The sequence below is a fragment of the Podarcis raffonei genome, chromosome 13 (assembly GCF_027172205.1).
Source record: "Podarcis raffonei isolate rPodRaf1 chromosome 13, rPodRaf1.pri, whole genome shotgun sequence".
Lineage (NCBI taxonomy): Eukaryota > Metazoa > Chordata > Lepidosauria > Squamata > Lacertidae > Podarcis > Podarcis raffonei.
This window is the reverse complement of record NC_070614.1, coordinates 15,998,759-16,014,256: the sequence shown is the minus strand read 5'-3', so window position 1 is coordinate 16,014,256 and position 15,498 is coordinate 15,998,759. Positions and strand designations below refer to the sequence as shown.

The 15,498-nt window shown below is 46.5% G+C and overlaps 1 protein-coding gene across 1 annotated transcript in view; it reads right to left on the bottom strand.

The window, feature by feature from the left end:
- The window catches only part of ITGB3 (integrin subunit beta 3), a 58,580-nt gene that overhangs the window by 18,284 nt on the left and 24,798 nt on the right, over positions 1-15,498 (bottom strand). Inside the window, exons 3-9 of the mRNA XM_053363686.1 lie at positions 11,336-11,525; positions 9,396-9,648; positions 8,217-8,388; positions 6,005-6,166; positions 4,234-4,329; positions 3,619-3,708; positions 1,382-1,516 (exon numbers count right to left, since the gene is read on the bottom strand). Of these exons, the coding sequence (XP_053219661.1) occupies positions 1,382-1,516; positions 3,619-3,708; positions 4,234-4,329; positions 6,005-6,166; positions 8,217-8,388; positions 9,396-9,648; positions 11,336-11,525 (1,098 nt within the window). The remainder of the gene's footprint in view (positions 1-1,381; positions 1,517-3,618; positions 3,709-4,233; positions 4,330-6,004; positions 6,167-8,216; positions 8,389-9,395; positions 9,649-11,335; positions 11,526-15,498) is intronic.

Genomic DNA, 15,498 nt, shown 5'->3' with positions numbered 1-15,498 from the left:
GGTGAGTGGGGCTGAGAGACTTCAGAGAAGTGTGACTGGCCCAAGGTCACCCAGCAGCTGCATGTGGAGGAGCGGAGACGCGAACCTGGTTCCGCAGATTATGAGACTACCGCTCTTAACCACTACACCACACTGGCTCTTCTCTCACAGCCTGGAAGTGGAATTGCCCATTTCGTACCAAAGCTGCCTATTCGCGATGCTGCAATGAGTTGCGATGACATTCTCTTGCTCAGTTACTGGGCAGAATCTCAGTCCATTTATTGGGGGGGGGGAGGCCATGTCTCTCCACTTAACGCAGCTCTTAGAAATTGCAGTATAGGGCAAACACCCTCGCGCTTGGAGCAGTTTCCATGGACTGTGTGACATGGAAAGACGCAGTCACCTTTTCAGGAAATTCACAAGAATTTCTGTTCAAGTGCATCCGTTTCTAAGAGTTCCGTTAAGTGCCGTTCCATGAAACTGATTTAAATTCTCTCCGCTTACTGAACAAAGAGTAGCATTATACAGGGGGAGCTGGGTTCTGTTTTGTTTTTTTTGCATCCAATATGCAATTCAGTATATAACCTCTTGTTCTTTTTGCAGCAGTGGCAAACATGGTGATTCACCGTAGTGGATGGAGAGTCACCTGGGACAGGTCTGTTTTTAGTCTTGGGGAAGGGAGTGTAGTAAATCAGATCATTTTAGCAGGGGAAAGGGGTAAAAAAATGGTATAGGACCCCTGGACGGTTAAGTCCAGTCAAAGGCGACTCTGGGGTTGCGGCGCTCATCTCGCTTTCAGGCCGAGGGAGCCGGCGCTTGTCCACAGACAGCTTTCTGGGTCATGTAGCCAGCATGACTAAACAGCTTCTGGCGCAACGGGACACCATGACAGGAACCAGAGTGCATGGAAACACCATTTACCTTCCCACCGCAGTGGTACCTATTTATCTACTTGCACTGGTGTGCTTTCAAACTGCTAGGTTGGCAGGAGCTGGGACAGAGCGACGGGAGCTCACTCCCATTGCGGGGATTCAAACCACCAACTTCTGATCAGCAAACCCAAGAGGTTCAGTGGTTTAGACCACAGCGCCACCCACGTCCCAAGGGAAAGGGGGGCTCGATGCTACTGAATACAAATCTGCAGACACATGGTCCCTTACTTTTTAACTTTTGAGGCCCTCTGCCTCCCAAATTTCAGCCCATAAAAAAACAACACCCTCTACACGAAAGGTTTATGATGAAGGCAGAAGTATTACTTGCACATTCTGCTGACACTTTCCTCGTGCCTCTGCTTCTTTGTTGTGAACCTTCTTAAGACTGCTGGTGGAGGTTTGGATTCCCTTTGAACGAGAGACATGGAGAAGTGGTCCTCCTCCCCCAGCCCCTTGCAGTTCTTACTCACCGTGTCTCCAATCTTAAGGCCAACGCAGGACTTAACTCCAGGAATGACTTCGTTGTTCAGGCAGGTGGCATTGAAAGAGAGGGACAATTCATCCGGCAGATTGCGAACTTCTAGTTCAATCTTGGAACGAATTTTCTGAAAGAGGAACAGGGGGAATGTCTGAGGACTCAGCTACATTAGTAAAAATAAACCGTTATAAATGCGTTATAACACTAACACCAGAGGGCGCTGTAGAGCTGAATCAGAACTCTATGAAATTTTCCATTGTGAGGTTTAAAACGTTTCTCCCCACTCAGAGCATTTTCAGAGTGCTTTCTATAGCTGTGTAGATGCAGCCACAGTCTTAAGCTCAAGATGAACCCTCAACAAATAAAGCAAGCACATTTCCCCATTCATTCATATTTATTCTTGTTTACATCCAAAAACAAAAGTCCCTGAGTGGCTTACAACGATGCTAAAACACAATGATAAGCCGTGAAAACTGAGCAGGCCTGGAAAACAGTATTCTGGGTTGTATGCAGTGCTAGTTTTATTCAGAATAAAGCCACTAAAATTTAATGAGCCTGTTAGTCCTGTCCATTAAATCGAGTGGCCCTGCCCTGAGCACAACTAGCATTGGATACAGCCTGCTGAAAGCTTTGGCTCTATTGCTGATGAGAGTTTTGTTAATTAATTCACTCCTCTCAAGTCAATCCAGAGTGGTGCAGTGCATTAAGTAAAGTGTATTGGCTTGGGTCAGAAAGGCTAGGGTTCAAACAGCTTAAAGGTAAAGGGACCCCTGACCATTAGGTCCAGTCTTGACCGACTCTGGGGTTGCGGCGCTCATCTCGTTTTATTGGCCGAGGGAGCCTGCGTACAGCTTCCAGCTCATGTTGCCAGCATGACTAAGCCACTTCAGAGCAGCGCACGGCAATGCCCTTTACCTTCCCGCTGGAGCGGTACCTATTTATCTACTTGCACTTTGACGTGCTTTTGAACTGCTAGGTTGGCAGGAGCAGGGACCGAGCAACAGGAGCTCACCCCATCGCGGGGATTCGAACCACCGACCTTCTGATCGGCAAGTCCTAGGCTCTGTGGTTTAACCCACAGTGGCACCCACGTCCCTAGCGCCACCCACACTAACCCTAACCCTGAGAAAGTTACACTATACCTTGAAAGGTTGGGCATACAAAACGAATGCACTGCAACATTTTGTTGCAGGCCCCAAACACTTGAAATGAGTTTAGGGCTCCAGCCAGCCTAGAGAAGAAACCCCTTTCAAACCACACAGAAAAACAACAAAGGACACTGACCACCCCTTGCTATGCCAGAGGGGCTTTCAGCCTGGAAAGTCAGCTGTTTTTTATATGTGGATATAAACACACACACACACATACACACGCATACATGTTATTCCACAGTGATCCTGTCACTGTGTTTAGCAGGAAGTAGTAAAAAGGGGGCAGAACTGTCAAGCAGGAAGCTTCTAATTAAATACTGCTTTGGATAAGTTATGAGAAAAGAAAACATGGGAGGGAACACATTCAATGCTAGAATGCAACTATATTTTAAGTAGGTCATCCGGATGGCTCCATAAAAACAGAATAAACGAAGGATAGCATTTCCAGACCAAACTGCTGGAGTGGAAGCAATATTAATGCATCACTTACACTCGGAGACACCAGTTTGCAGTAGTTCAGATTGCCCTGGTATCTACAGTTGAAGGGTGGTATACGAAATATAATATTTTTATTTAAAAAAAAAACCTGGGGGTGGGGCGTGCTTGGAAGTCCACATCCGTCTTCCGCAACCCCATGATAATATCTCTGAGTGTGGAAAGCTAAGATGCCATAGAGAAAAGCTCAGAAAGCCCAAACTAGACAGAAAACCCTTTGTGCAATTTGCAAATGGGAAGTGAATTAAAACCTGCCCTCCTGAACAGAGTAACAAGAGAGTCACAGCTGGGTTACTATTTCAGTTTTAACGCCTGCATTTCCTCCACTTTTACAACTTTACAACTATGCGCAGCAGGCAATGAAGATCAGAAGCCTCCGGATCATGTCTCCTGGAATTTAGGGAGCCTCGCTCAGCCAATGAACTGCTAAGCGAACCCTGTGCACCTCATCCAAACACACAGGTGTTGCTTGTATCACACAACAAAGTTGGCTTAGCTGTGGGAGGTGCCCCTGGAAATCTGGCACCTGCCCATTTTGCCTGGATCAGCCTTGCTTCTGCATATCACAGGTCTAGGGACTCACCTCGTAGGAATCCACAATGAGCTGCAAAACATTGCTGGAGTCGGCTGACAGGGTCCCTACGGTAGTGCCAGGGATCAGCTCACTGTAGTTCTGAAAACAAAAAAGTTGAAATATACGCGGAGTCGAGTGTGGATTTCATGCTCTTTATTCAGCTCATAGTAGCGAGGAATGAAAGTTTCCCCAAAATATCTGCTTTATATACATTATTTACAAAATGGGCAGCACGTGATTGGCTAATTCCGGGATTCTCCTGTAGGCCAATCAGGTTGCGGATTCACTTCCACCTGGAGCTGGATTGGGTGGCTCCTGTGGACCAGTCATACTGCTGCACTGTTCTAGGACCAATCCGACTGCGGCATTCTGAATCCTATTGTTCTAGGACCAATCAGACTGCTGCATTTTGGATCCTATTCAACTCAGTACATAACAGAAGTGGAGGGTTTCCAGTAAATTCTGCTAATATTTAGGCCGATAAGAGCTTTTGTTTGCTCCACCTTTGACAATCTAAAAGGTTAACACCCAAGCTGATATTTTAGCTTTCGGACAGCCTCATTCAAGCCTCACCCTCCACTCCAATGCTCTCGACGAAAATGTTGCTTCAAAGGGTCTACTTACTCGGTAGAGATCCACAATGGCCTGTGTCACGGCAAAAATCAAGTTGATGTTTTTCTGGGAGAGTTTGTCTGTCATCAAGCCGAGGGAGGGATAATCCTTGGCAGGGGAGAGGAGAGAAAGTAAAGAGAACAGAAAATCCACTTCTGTCTGATGTGAGGGGAACAGGATAAACACATTTCCATCCTATTTCCCCCCCTCAAAAGACTAGGATAGGAAGGTCAATCCAACTTTTCAGACCAAGTAGGCTGCAGTCAAGAGTACTTCAACACAGAACTGACGGGCCACACACTGAACTAAATTTCCATATCGTAAATTAAAGTGTTTTCAAAATATTTAATGTTATTTAAGATATATAATTATATTAATAATGTAAATAAATACACAATAGATTTAATGATTAAACAAATTTATACACAAACAGATGCATGTTCACAACACATGACACAAAAAATAAAATTTTAAGGCTTTATGACTTTCTTTTCTTGAATGTTTCTGAGGGCCATCAGAAAAGGCATTTTGGACAACTCTGGACGAGAAGGTGTCTAACAATGGCCAGTTAAAATAAAAAATGTGACCATCATAACAAAGTTAGTGCCATCACAAATCTTATTTATTTCCTGCGTACCTATCTATTGCCATATCTCAGCACATCTCCCTCTCTTTCTCACATGCTGTTACATGTAGTGTAACCAAGAAATAGCACACTTCTAATGTAGAATTGCTTTAATGATAAATATGGTTATATAATAGTTAGATAAAGGTAAAAGATGCAGTAAATTTAATCTTAAAGAGGGAACCCAAGAAGCGAGGAAAGGAGGTATAAGGATTCATAAGAACTCTGTATTTTAATATTTGAAAATGCTATGTTTTATATGTATAAAAATTTCTTTTAAAAAACCTAATTAAAAAATTATTTAAAAAGGGGGGAAAAGAAATAGAACCCAGATGATGGCTTGAACCCACACAGATATCAAAGCTCTTATACAGGTAGTCTTTTGGCCTCTGGGGTTTAACTTCACCCAAAACCTGAAAATATAAATATGGAATGCAAAATACCACATTTTTCGTCCCATAGGACGCACCTAGTTTTTTGGGGGGGAAATAAAGGAAAAACATTTTCCCTTTATTTCCCCCCCAAAACCAGGTCGGGGAATCCAAACCAGGTCGGGGAACAGCGGGATGGCGGCGCTGTGCCTCCCTGCTGTCCCCCGAGCTTGTGGGGCTGCCCGATGTCTGCCCGAAGCGTGGGGCGCTCTGCTTCAGCGCGCCCCGTGCTCCATGCAGCAGGCTGCTATCCGCAGCCTAGGGAGCCCTGCGGGAACTCCTGCGGGCTCCCCAGGCTTGCTGATAGCTTCCTGAAGCCTGGAGAGCGAGAGGAGTCGGTGCGCACCGACCCCTCTCGCTCTCCAAGCTTCAGCGAAAGCCTGCATTCGCCCCATAGGACGCACACAGATTTCCCCTTCATTTTTGGAGGGGAAAAAGTGTGTCCTATAAGGCAAAAAATACGGTATGTTCTGAACCTTAAGAGCAGCCCTCCTGGATCAGACCAAAGGCCTAACTAGTCTAACATCCTATTTCCTATGGTGGCCAACCAGATGCACTTCTCTGGCAATTGGAATTCCAAGGCACATTGTCTCTGGTCCTGGGGGTAATATATACTCTAATATCCTAGGATTTGCCTACTATCCCCTGTTGAAACCATCTATCACACAACAGAATGACCTGTAGCGGTTGCAATCCTGGCCTTGTGGCTGCAGCCACCCAGCCTTACCAATGTGGTGGAAGCGTCATATAAATTGTTGCTTCCCATGTGGCACTGTCCGTCGTTGGGCGTCACGATCCCTGCCAGTCTCCCATCTAAAGCAATGTGCGTCTTGGCGTCTGTAGTAAAGACCAGCAAATGGGAGGCATCCGGTCTCCAGCCAATCTTGTCCTGAAGCAAAATAAAAATAGCGCTGCAGTCTCCATCGTGACAGACACAAACACAAACAAGCCCTACAAAGGAATATACTCTTCTACATCAGTGGTTCCCAATTATTAAGAACTGCGGTTGCCGTGTATTTCAAAAGTCAAGCCACAGACCCCCTGCTTTTGAACATTTAGTGATGTTTGGAAGTGAGAGCTGGACCATAAAGAAGGCGGATTTCCGAAGAATTGATGCTTTTGAATTATGGTGCCGGAGGAGACTCTTGAGAGTCCCATGGACTGCAAGAAGATCAAACCTATCCATTCTGAAGGAAATCAGCCCTGAGTGCTCACTGGAAGGACAGATCCTGAAGCTGAGGCTCCAATACTTTGGCCACCTCATGAGAAGAGAAGACTCCCTGGAAAAGACCCTGATGTTGGGAAAGATGGAGGGCACAGGGAGAAGGGGACGACAGAGGACGAGATGGTTGGACAGTGTTCTCGAAGCTACCAGCATGAGTTTGACCAAACTGCAAGAGGCAGTGGAAGACAGGAGTGCCTGGTGTGCTCTGGTCCATGGGGTCACGAAGAGTCGGACACGACTAAACGACTAAACAACAACATGGACCCCTAAGGTCCACAGACCACCAACTGGGAACCACTGCTCTACATCAATTAGCCTAAGCCAGGGACATCCAACAGGTTGATCTCGGGGGTGTCCCAGGTCGATTGTGGATGGCAGTACAGTGGTACCTTGGGTTAAGAACTTAATTCGTTCTGGAGGTCTGTTCTTAACCTGAAACTGTTCTTAACCTGAAGCACCACTTTAGCTAATGGGGCCTCCTGCCGCTGCCGCCGCGCCGCCGCTGCCGCGCAATTTCTGTTCTCATCCTGAAGCAAAGTTCTTAACCCGAGGTACTATTTCTGGGTTAGCGGAGTCTGTAACCTGAAGCGTATGTGACCTGAAGCGTCTGTAACCCGAGGTACCACTGTATAGCAATCAGCATTGCGTTCCTTAGCAATTAAAAAAAAGATGTAGATCACAGCCAGTCTTTTTATACTTTGAGTAGATCGCAGACTTTGGGGAGTTGGACTTGCCTGGCCTAGGCTATCTCTTTAAAGCCCAAATGGAGAACCTGCAGCCCTTGGCCCAACTGCCATCCAACCCACATCCTAATTTCAAAAGCAGGAAGAGGAAGGAAAGGGGTCAGAGAAGAAAGAGAAGGAGGTCGTCCTTTCATCGTGGCCCTGCCTTGCACTGGCAGATTACCACTGAATGAATGTTGCAAGGGCTCCGACCCCTGCTTTAGGGCTTTAACTTCACAGGCAGGGTGCCAAATAATTGTGGGAGAGGGGGGGGTAAATACAGGGCAAGCTCAATACATATTGGGTTCCTGTCTGAGCTGGGAGATCCAGCTAGCTTCCCCTCCACACTCTTAAGAAACATCAGGCATATGCAATCCACTAAGAAGTTGTTCTCTATCCTCCTCCTTGATAGGTCCGGAGGGTGGGAACATGAGAACGGGGCCTTCTCTGCAGTGGCTCCCCGTCCGTGGAACACTCTCCCCAGAGAGGCTCGCCTGGTGCCTTCATTATACACCTTTAGGCGCCAGGCAAAAAAGTTCTTTTTTAGCCAGGCCTTTGGTTGATCTGTTTTACTTCCTATACCTTTTTAAAATATGGCTCTTTCCGGGGGGGGGGGCTGTTACTGGGTTGTTGTTTTTATTCTGATTATATATGTCGTCATCTTTTCTCTGAACTGCCCTGACACCTCCGGGTATAGGGCAGTACAGTGGTACCTCGGGTTAAGTACTTAATTTGTTCCGGAGGTCCGTACTTAACCTGAAACTGTTCTTAACCTGAAGCAGCACTTTAGCTAATGGGGCCTCCTGCTGCTGCCACACCGCCGGAGCACAATTTCTGTTCTCATCCTGAAGCAAAGTTCTTAACCCGAGGTAATATTTCTGGGTTAGCGGAGTCTGTAACCTGAAGCATATGTAACCCGAGGTACCACTGTATATAAACTGAAGAAGAAGAAGAAGTAATCCTTTTGACCCATGGCAAGGGGGGGCTCTTACATCACAGACGACCGCTTGGATGATGGCATCGAACCCGCCTTCCGGTGCATCCCGGTTCCTCGACACGCTCTGCTTCTTCACCTCCTCATTGAAACGCTTTACCTCATCTGTGAGGGCCAGGACATGCTTGTATCCGAACATTGGCAGGCAGCGGTTATCTGGGGGCTTCAAGCTGGGGGGAAGCAGCAAAAAAGAAGTCGCTTTGGGCAGTCAGGGCCCTGGAGGTCTGATTAAAACTACCATAGCCATTTTTCCCAAGGTGGGGGGGGCTCTCTTATTATGCATTTCAGTCACTTTTTCTTGACACATACAAAAGGCTTCCAAACCCAACTCCCAGCAGTGTGAGTGTAATAATAATAATAATAATAATAATAATAATAATAATAACAACAACAACTTATACCCCGCCCATTTGGCTGGGCCTCCCCAGCCACTCTGGGTGGCTCCTAACGGAATATTAAAAACACGATAAAACACCACACATTAGAAACTTCCTTAAGCAGGGCTGCCTTCAAATGTCTTCTAAACATAGCTGCCAACTTTCCCCTTTTTTAAAGGGAAATTCCCTTATTCCGAATAGGATTCCTCGCAAGAGAAGGGAGCTATGCTTCTAAAAATCAGATAGTTGTTTATCTCCTTGACATCTGATGGGAGGGTGTTCCACGGGGCGGGAGCCACTACTGAGAAGGCCCTCTGCCTGGTTCCCTGTAACCTCACTTCTCGCAGTGAGGGAACTGCCAGAAGGCCCTCGGTGCTGGACGGTGGAGACGCTCCTTCAGGTATTTAGCCTTAGCAACAGTTAACGTTGGGGCTGGCATATCTCTTAACTGCAGTGAAGGCAAGGGAGGGACTGATTTGCTGTGGGGTCCTAGAAATCATAGAATTGTAGAGCTGAAGGGACATCTAGCCCATTCCTACAATGAAGGAATCTTTTGCCTAAGGCGGTGCTCAAAACGACCAATCCTGAGATTAAGAGTCTCATGGCTCTACTGACTCAGCTACGGATGGGAGCACACATTCCCACAGCTCACCTGATTTTCAAAATGAGGTTAAGAGAGGACCTTCATTAGGTCGACCATGCCTCAAAGCGAAGGTGGAATGGGAATACTGCACAAAACTGGCAACCTTTCCAAACTCTAGATTATGAACATTTATCAGAGGGTCTCTCAGAGAACTTACTCATAGCATGGGTTTTTGATGGCTTCCGGAGGAGAAATGTACATGTAAGGAGGCATGGGTTTGTCTACAAAGGCTCCAAAGCCAATCCTCAGGTTGCTGGTCACTTTGCGCATTTCTATGGCTAGCCTGGTACCCAAGTTCTGGATGTTGCGGAGGTCATCCTTCATGGAATTGGACAAGTCCATCAGGTAGTAGATGTCCACAGGGTAGTCCTCCACCTGTCGCACTTGCACCGTGAATGTTTGGGAGTCATCTGAAATGTCAAAATGTGGAGAAAGTGTGAGGAGGGGTCATTTCCCCAGGAAGACTCCAGCTCACCATTCTTCCTTCCCAGTGGCGTAGCGTGGGGGGTGCAGGGGGGCCCGGCCGCACCATCTGGGGGGGGGTGCGCTCACACTCGCAGCTCTCTGCCCCTACCTGGCTCACTCAATCTCTCTCACTGCAGTGCTGGCTGTGCGAATCCGATCCGAGCTGCCGGGTCGCCGCCCACTGTGGAGGGGGTGGGTGCCAGGCGTGCGGTGCGGAGAGAGAGCGAGGGACTATCTGGGGGAGGGACAGTGCAGCGGCCGCCCAGCGCAGCACTGAGCGCGGGAGAGAACCACACCAGACCAGACCAGGCAGCAGCAAGAAGAAGCTGGCAGCGGCGGCAGGTTAGGGGTTAGGGGGCGCAAATTACTTGCCTTGCCCCGGGTGCTGACAACCCACGCTACACCGCTGTTCCTTCCACATAAAAAAAAGGTAAAGGGACCCCTAACCATTAGGTCCAGTCGTGACCGACTCTGGGGTTGTGACGCTCATCTTGCTTTATTGGCCGAGGGAGCCGGTGAACAGCTTCCAGGTCATGTGGCCAGCATAACTAAGCGGCTTCTGGTGAATCAGAGCAGCGCATGGAAATGCCATTTACCTTCCCGCCGGAGTGGTACCTATTTATCTACTTGCACTTTGACGTGCTTTCAGACTGCTAGGTTGGCAGGAGCAGGGACCGAGCAACGGGAGCTCACCCCGTCGCGGGGATTCGAACCTCCGACATTCTGATCGGCAAGCCCTAGGCTCTGTGGTTTAACCCACAGCGCCACCCAGGTCCCTTCCTTCCACATACTTGAGTAATTAACCCTGTTATGCTGACATAGGCCCATATTGACATGTTGACCCATATGTGGTGGACTTGTGAAAGGGTATTGGGAAATGATCCATAATGAAGTGAAAATAATGTTTAAAAGTACTCCTCCCCCCCCAAAAAAAACAACAACCCAGAGTGCTTTCTGTTGGGGATAATTCAGACTGAAATCCCCATGTTTCATGGGTAATTTATGTATGCCCTTGTTTCGTTAGCCCAAAAACGGAAAACGAGCGAGGTCCCAACCAAAGAAGAATGGCGACTTAAGTTGACAGAATACGTGCAGCTTGCAGACTTAACATATACAATAAGAGAACAAGAAGAACATACATTTAAAGAAGATTGGAAAACGTCCATTGAATATATGGGAAATAACTGCACAGCTGAAAAGGCTGGCAGCATTAAGATAAATTCAGCAGTGTGAACAAGTTTTGATGGGTGTAATAATTGGAATACTGGATGGTATAGCTTTTGTAAAATATGCAGGGATATGTAAAATGAACCACGGAAAGAGAAGAAGGGAAGTCCTTGATATCTTAAGGTTGCAAAAATGAGGACTTTAAATTGTAAAACAAAAAATTCAATAAAAATTATATACAAAAAAACACACAGAAAGACATAAGCTGACCCAAACTCTCTTCTTTCCCATGGCTTGAAACTCTGGATACGTCTTGGGCATCCATTCCGCTGTGGCTGATCTCTCTCATCTATGTATGGGATGAAGTTTTAATAGATAACCACTTACACTTACCACTGAAGTCCTTGGGGAAAAGTTCACCGTTGTGCTAAAACTGCAAAAATCGAATAGTGTATCTCAACTTACCTGGCCGCAGGTGGAGCCTGATCTTCTGTGGGGTCATCTGAGTGATGTCACTTCCTGATCCTTTGTCGCTGAGCTGCCTATCCTCCAGGATTTCAGTGCTGCTGACTGGATACTCAATCAAGTTTTTCATGCAGCCATTTTTAATGAGGTTGTCCTTCGAGTCGCAGCGGGAAAATCCTGGCGGCATGCCCTGTTGGAGGGAGAAAGGCCAACCGTAAGATAAAGAGGAGAGGGTTCTCACAGAGAAACAGTAATCCAGTCAAAATGGGCTTCGTGCAGGCTCATCTTCTTTTTTTTCTTTTTTCCCCCTATTTTTCTTTTTTCTTTTCTTTTATCTTTTCCATAGTTGCTTATGTTCTGTGTCACGTACTTTGATATTTTTTGGAGTTTTTAAAGTTTTCCCCCCCATTACTATTAAGGAATTTTCCTTTGTAATTTTGGTTGTCTATATTCTATATGTACCTGTTTAAAGCAAAATAAAAGTTTTTTTAAAAAAAGGGCTTCGTGCCAGTGTGATGCTGATGCACGTGGCACTGTTGTCTAAACCACTGAACCTCTTGGGCTTGCCAATCAGAAGGTCAGCGGTTTGAATCCCGGTGACGGAGTGAGCTCCCGTTCCCCTGTCCCAGCTCCTGCCATCCTTGTTGCAAATGTATATGGTAAAAAAGGTAAAAAGGTAAAGGACCCCTGGATGGTTAGGTCCAGTCAAAGGCGACTATGGGGTTGTGGCGCTCATCTCGCTTCAGGCCAGGGGAGCCGGCGTTTATCCACAGACAGCTTTCCGGGTCATGTGGCCAGCTGAACTAAACCGCTTCTGGCACAGCGGGACACTGTGACGGAAACCACGGTGCATGGAAATGCCGTTTACCTTCCCGCCACAGTGGTACCTATTTATCTACTTGCACTGGTGTGCTTTCGGACTGCTAGGTTGGCAGGAGCTGGGACAGAGCAACAGCTCACCCCTGTTCGAACCACCGACCTTCTGATCAGCATGAAAGGGTGTGGGCTGGTTATAAAACTGTAAAATAAATAAATAAAACAAAGAATGGATTTAAAAGGGGAAAACAGCAAGAATTGACGCTGCAAAGAAAGGGAAGGCTTCCGATTTTGTTTCGATTTATTTATTCAAATTATGTCGCCTTTTGAATCCTGCCCTTCTTTCCAAGGAGCTAAGGGCTGCGCATACAGGACCGTACAAATTTAGCCTCCCAACTTTATAAGCAGAGCTGCCACCAAATTTGGAGGTCCCTGTTCAAAGAAAACATCCAAGGAATTTAGAGGGAAGGAAAAAAGAATTTCAGTAAGAAAAGCAAAAATCCTAGGGGGCAGGGGCTATGTGCTCCTACACGTGAGGTAAGTTTAGGCTGAGAAAGAGTTACAGGCCCAAGTTTGTCAAGGGTGCCGGGAGCTGTTAGAAGACCCCCTTCATTGCCCTCACAAAGTCCGCTTCCAGAGTGGTTTAACAGTCAACCTCAGGGAACTCTGGGAATTGTAGTTCTGTGGGTGAAACTGGGGTCTCCTAACAACTCTCAGCACTCTTAACAAACTACAGTTCCCAGGAGTCTTTGGGGGAAGCCAAAACGGTTTAAAGTAGGATTGCCATACATCTGGAATTTTCTGGACATAGCCGGAAATACTGGAGTGTCCGGGAAAATCTGGACGTATGGCAGACAGGGACTTTCTGTTCCTCATCAGGTAATTGTATTTCCACCTGTCTTGCCCCAACTAGCCCTTCCCAGACTATGATTTTAAGAATAGCAGCAGGAGCTGGGAAAAGAGGAGTTCAGAGGTGTTTTTTTCAAAAAAATAGTTTTATAAGTTGCACGTTTTTGTTTCTCAATTTGATACTTTTGCATGGTTTTGTATGTTTTGTGATATTTTATGCATTGTGATTTGTTGTTACTTTTAATGATTAAAGGTAAAGGTACCCCTGCCCGTACGGGCCAGTCTTGACAGACTCTAGGGTTGTGTGCCCATCTCACTCAAGAGGCCGGGGGCCAGCGCTGTCCGGAGACACTTCCGGGTCACGTGGCCAGCGTGACATCGCTGCTCTGGCGAGCCAGAGCTGCACACGGAAACGCCGTTTACCTTCCCGCTAGTAAGCGGTCCCTATTTATCTACTTGCACCCGGGAGTGCTTTCGAACTGCTAGGTTGGCAGGCGCTGGGACCGAACAACGGGAGAGCACCCCGCCGCGGGGATTCGAACCACCGACCTTTCGATCGGCAAGCCCTAGGCACTGAGGCTTTTACCCACAGCGCCACCCACGTCCCTTACTTTTAATGATTATAGATTGGTAATTCTTTACCGTGGTTGAACTGTTTAATTGTTATTTGCTGATGTTTAATTGTACTGCTTACTATTAGGTTCTGATGAATTGTTGCATGTTGCTTCGTTTGATATAAGTTGCTTATCTTAAAGTTATTGTGACATTCATATTGGATCAGATTGTTACTATTGTTTGATGTTCTATTACGCTTTTATGTCTTGGACTTGGGCTTATTTCTGATCAACTTTTCTTGTGGCTGTCTAGTTGCCTTTTAAAAATGATTTTACTTATTAAATACAGGCTTGAAAAATAGGTCTCTAAAGACTAATTATCCCGGAAACCACACAGCACTTCAGTTTGCTGCATTCCAGATTTGCAGCCAGATCCTAGCCATGCTTACTGGGAAGTTTAAGTCCTACCAAAGGGACTTAAATAAGATTGCAGCTTTAAAACTGGTTTAACAGCTAAGAAAAGCACTGAGAACTCTAGCTGGGGTGAAGGCAATGCGACTCTGGTAGATAATTCTCAACACTCACACTAAACGACAAGTGCCACTTTCTATGGGAGAAACTATGTCAGTTGTTGTTGAGTCGTGTCCGACTCTTCGTGACCACATGGACCAGAGCACGCCAGGCACCCCTGTCCTCCACCGCCTCCCGCAGCTTGGTCAAAAACATGCTGGTAGCTTCGAGAACACTGTCCAACAACCTCGTCCTCTGTCGTCCCCTTCTCCTTGTGCCCTCCATCTTTCCCAACATCAGGGTCTTTTCCAGGGAGTCTTCTCTTCTCATGAGGTGGCCAAAGTACTGGAGCCTCAGCTTCAGGATCTGTCCTTCCAGTGAGCACTTAGGACTGATTTCCTTCAGAATGGATAGGTTTGATCTTCTTGCAGTCCATGGGACTCTCAAGAGTCTCCTCCAGCACCATAATTCAAAAGCATCCATTCTTCGGCGATCAGCCTTCTTTATGGTCCAGCTCTCACTTCCATACATCACTACTGGGAAAACCATAGCTTTAACTATACGGACCTTTGTTGGCAAGGTGATGTCTCTGCTTTTTAAGATGCTGTCTAGGTTTAAAACTGATCTCTGTAGGTAGACATACACTGGGAGCAGATACAGCTAGTAAAATAATTATGTGCACTGTATTCTAAAAAAACAACAACTTATAAAACTTTTAAACCAACCTTGGGGACAGTAAAAGCTTTGCTGCTTCGGGTGCCTTTTAATTCTCAAAACACATCTCCCTAAAGCAGAAGACAGCAGCATTGGCTGAAAGTTATTTAGATGAGCAATTCAGCCTTCACAAAAAAAACCATGGACAACCTCTGTCCTTAGTAAGGGTTCCAGTTATTATGGAACGGGACTCTCAAAATAGGAGCAATCCATATGAATCATGAACATGTGGTAGCCTTGTTTTCTGGCAAACATTTTGAAAACTGGCCCCATTAACCCTGCCAGGAAATCCGGCTTTCGTGGAACTCATAAGCCCCTCAAGCCGATACAGGGCAATCTGGTGTCACTCCGATTGCACAAGCTGCCCGGAAAACGAAATAAGCAGCCCTCTAACTTATCGTTTCCTCCAGGCATGCTGGGGGCAGGAGCACTGCAAGAGGGGGAAAAAAGAGAACCAAAAAAGGAATAAGGGTGATTTTACAGCAGCAGCAGAGAGGCCATGGGAGGAAGGGCAAGGAAATGGAATGCAAACAAAGGATCAACATGACTCCTCGAGATATTTTTGTGGTTCATCCAGGAGAAAAAAAACCCATATCTATTTTTTTTCCTGTTATAGATTGGGGCTAAACTGAGACTTTGATTGCCACAATTGGTTAGCACACCTTGGTATATTTGAAGCTTACCATTTCCCTGAGCTAAACAAAAATATGTTGTTTGGGT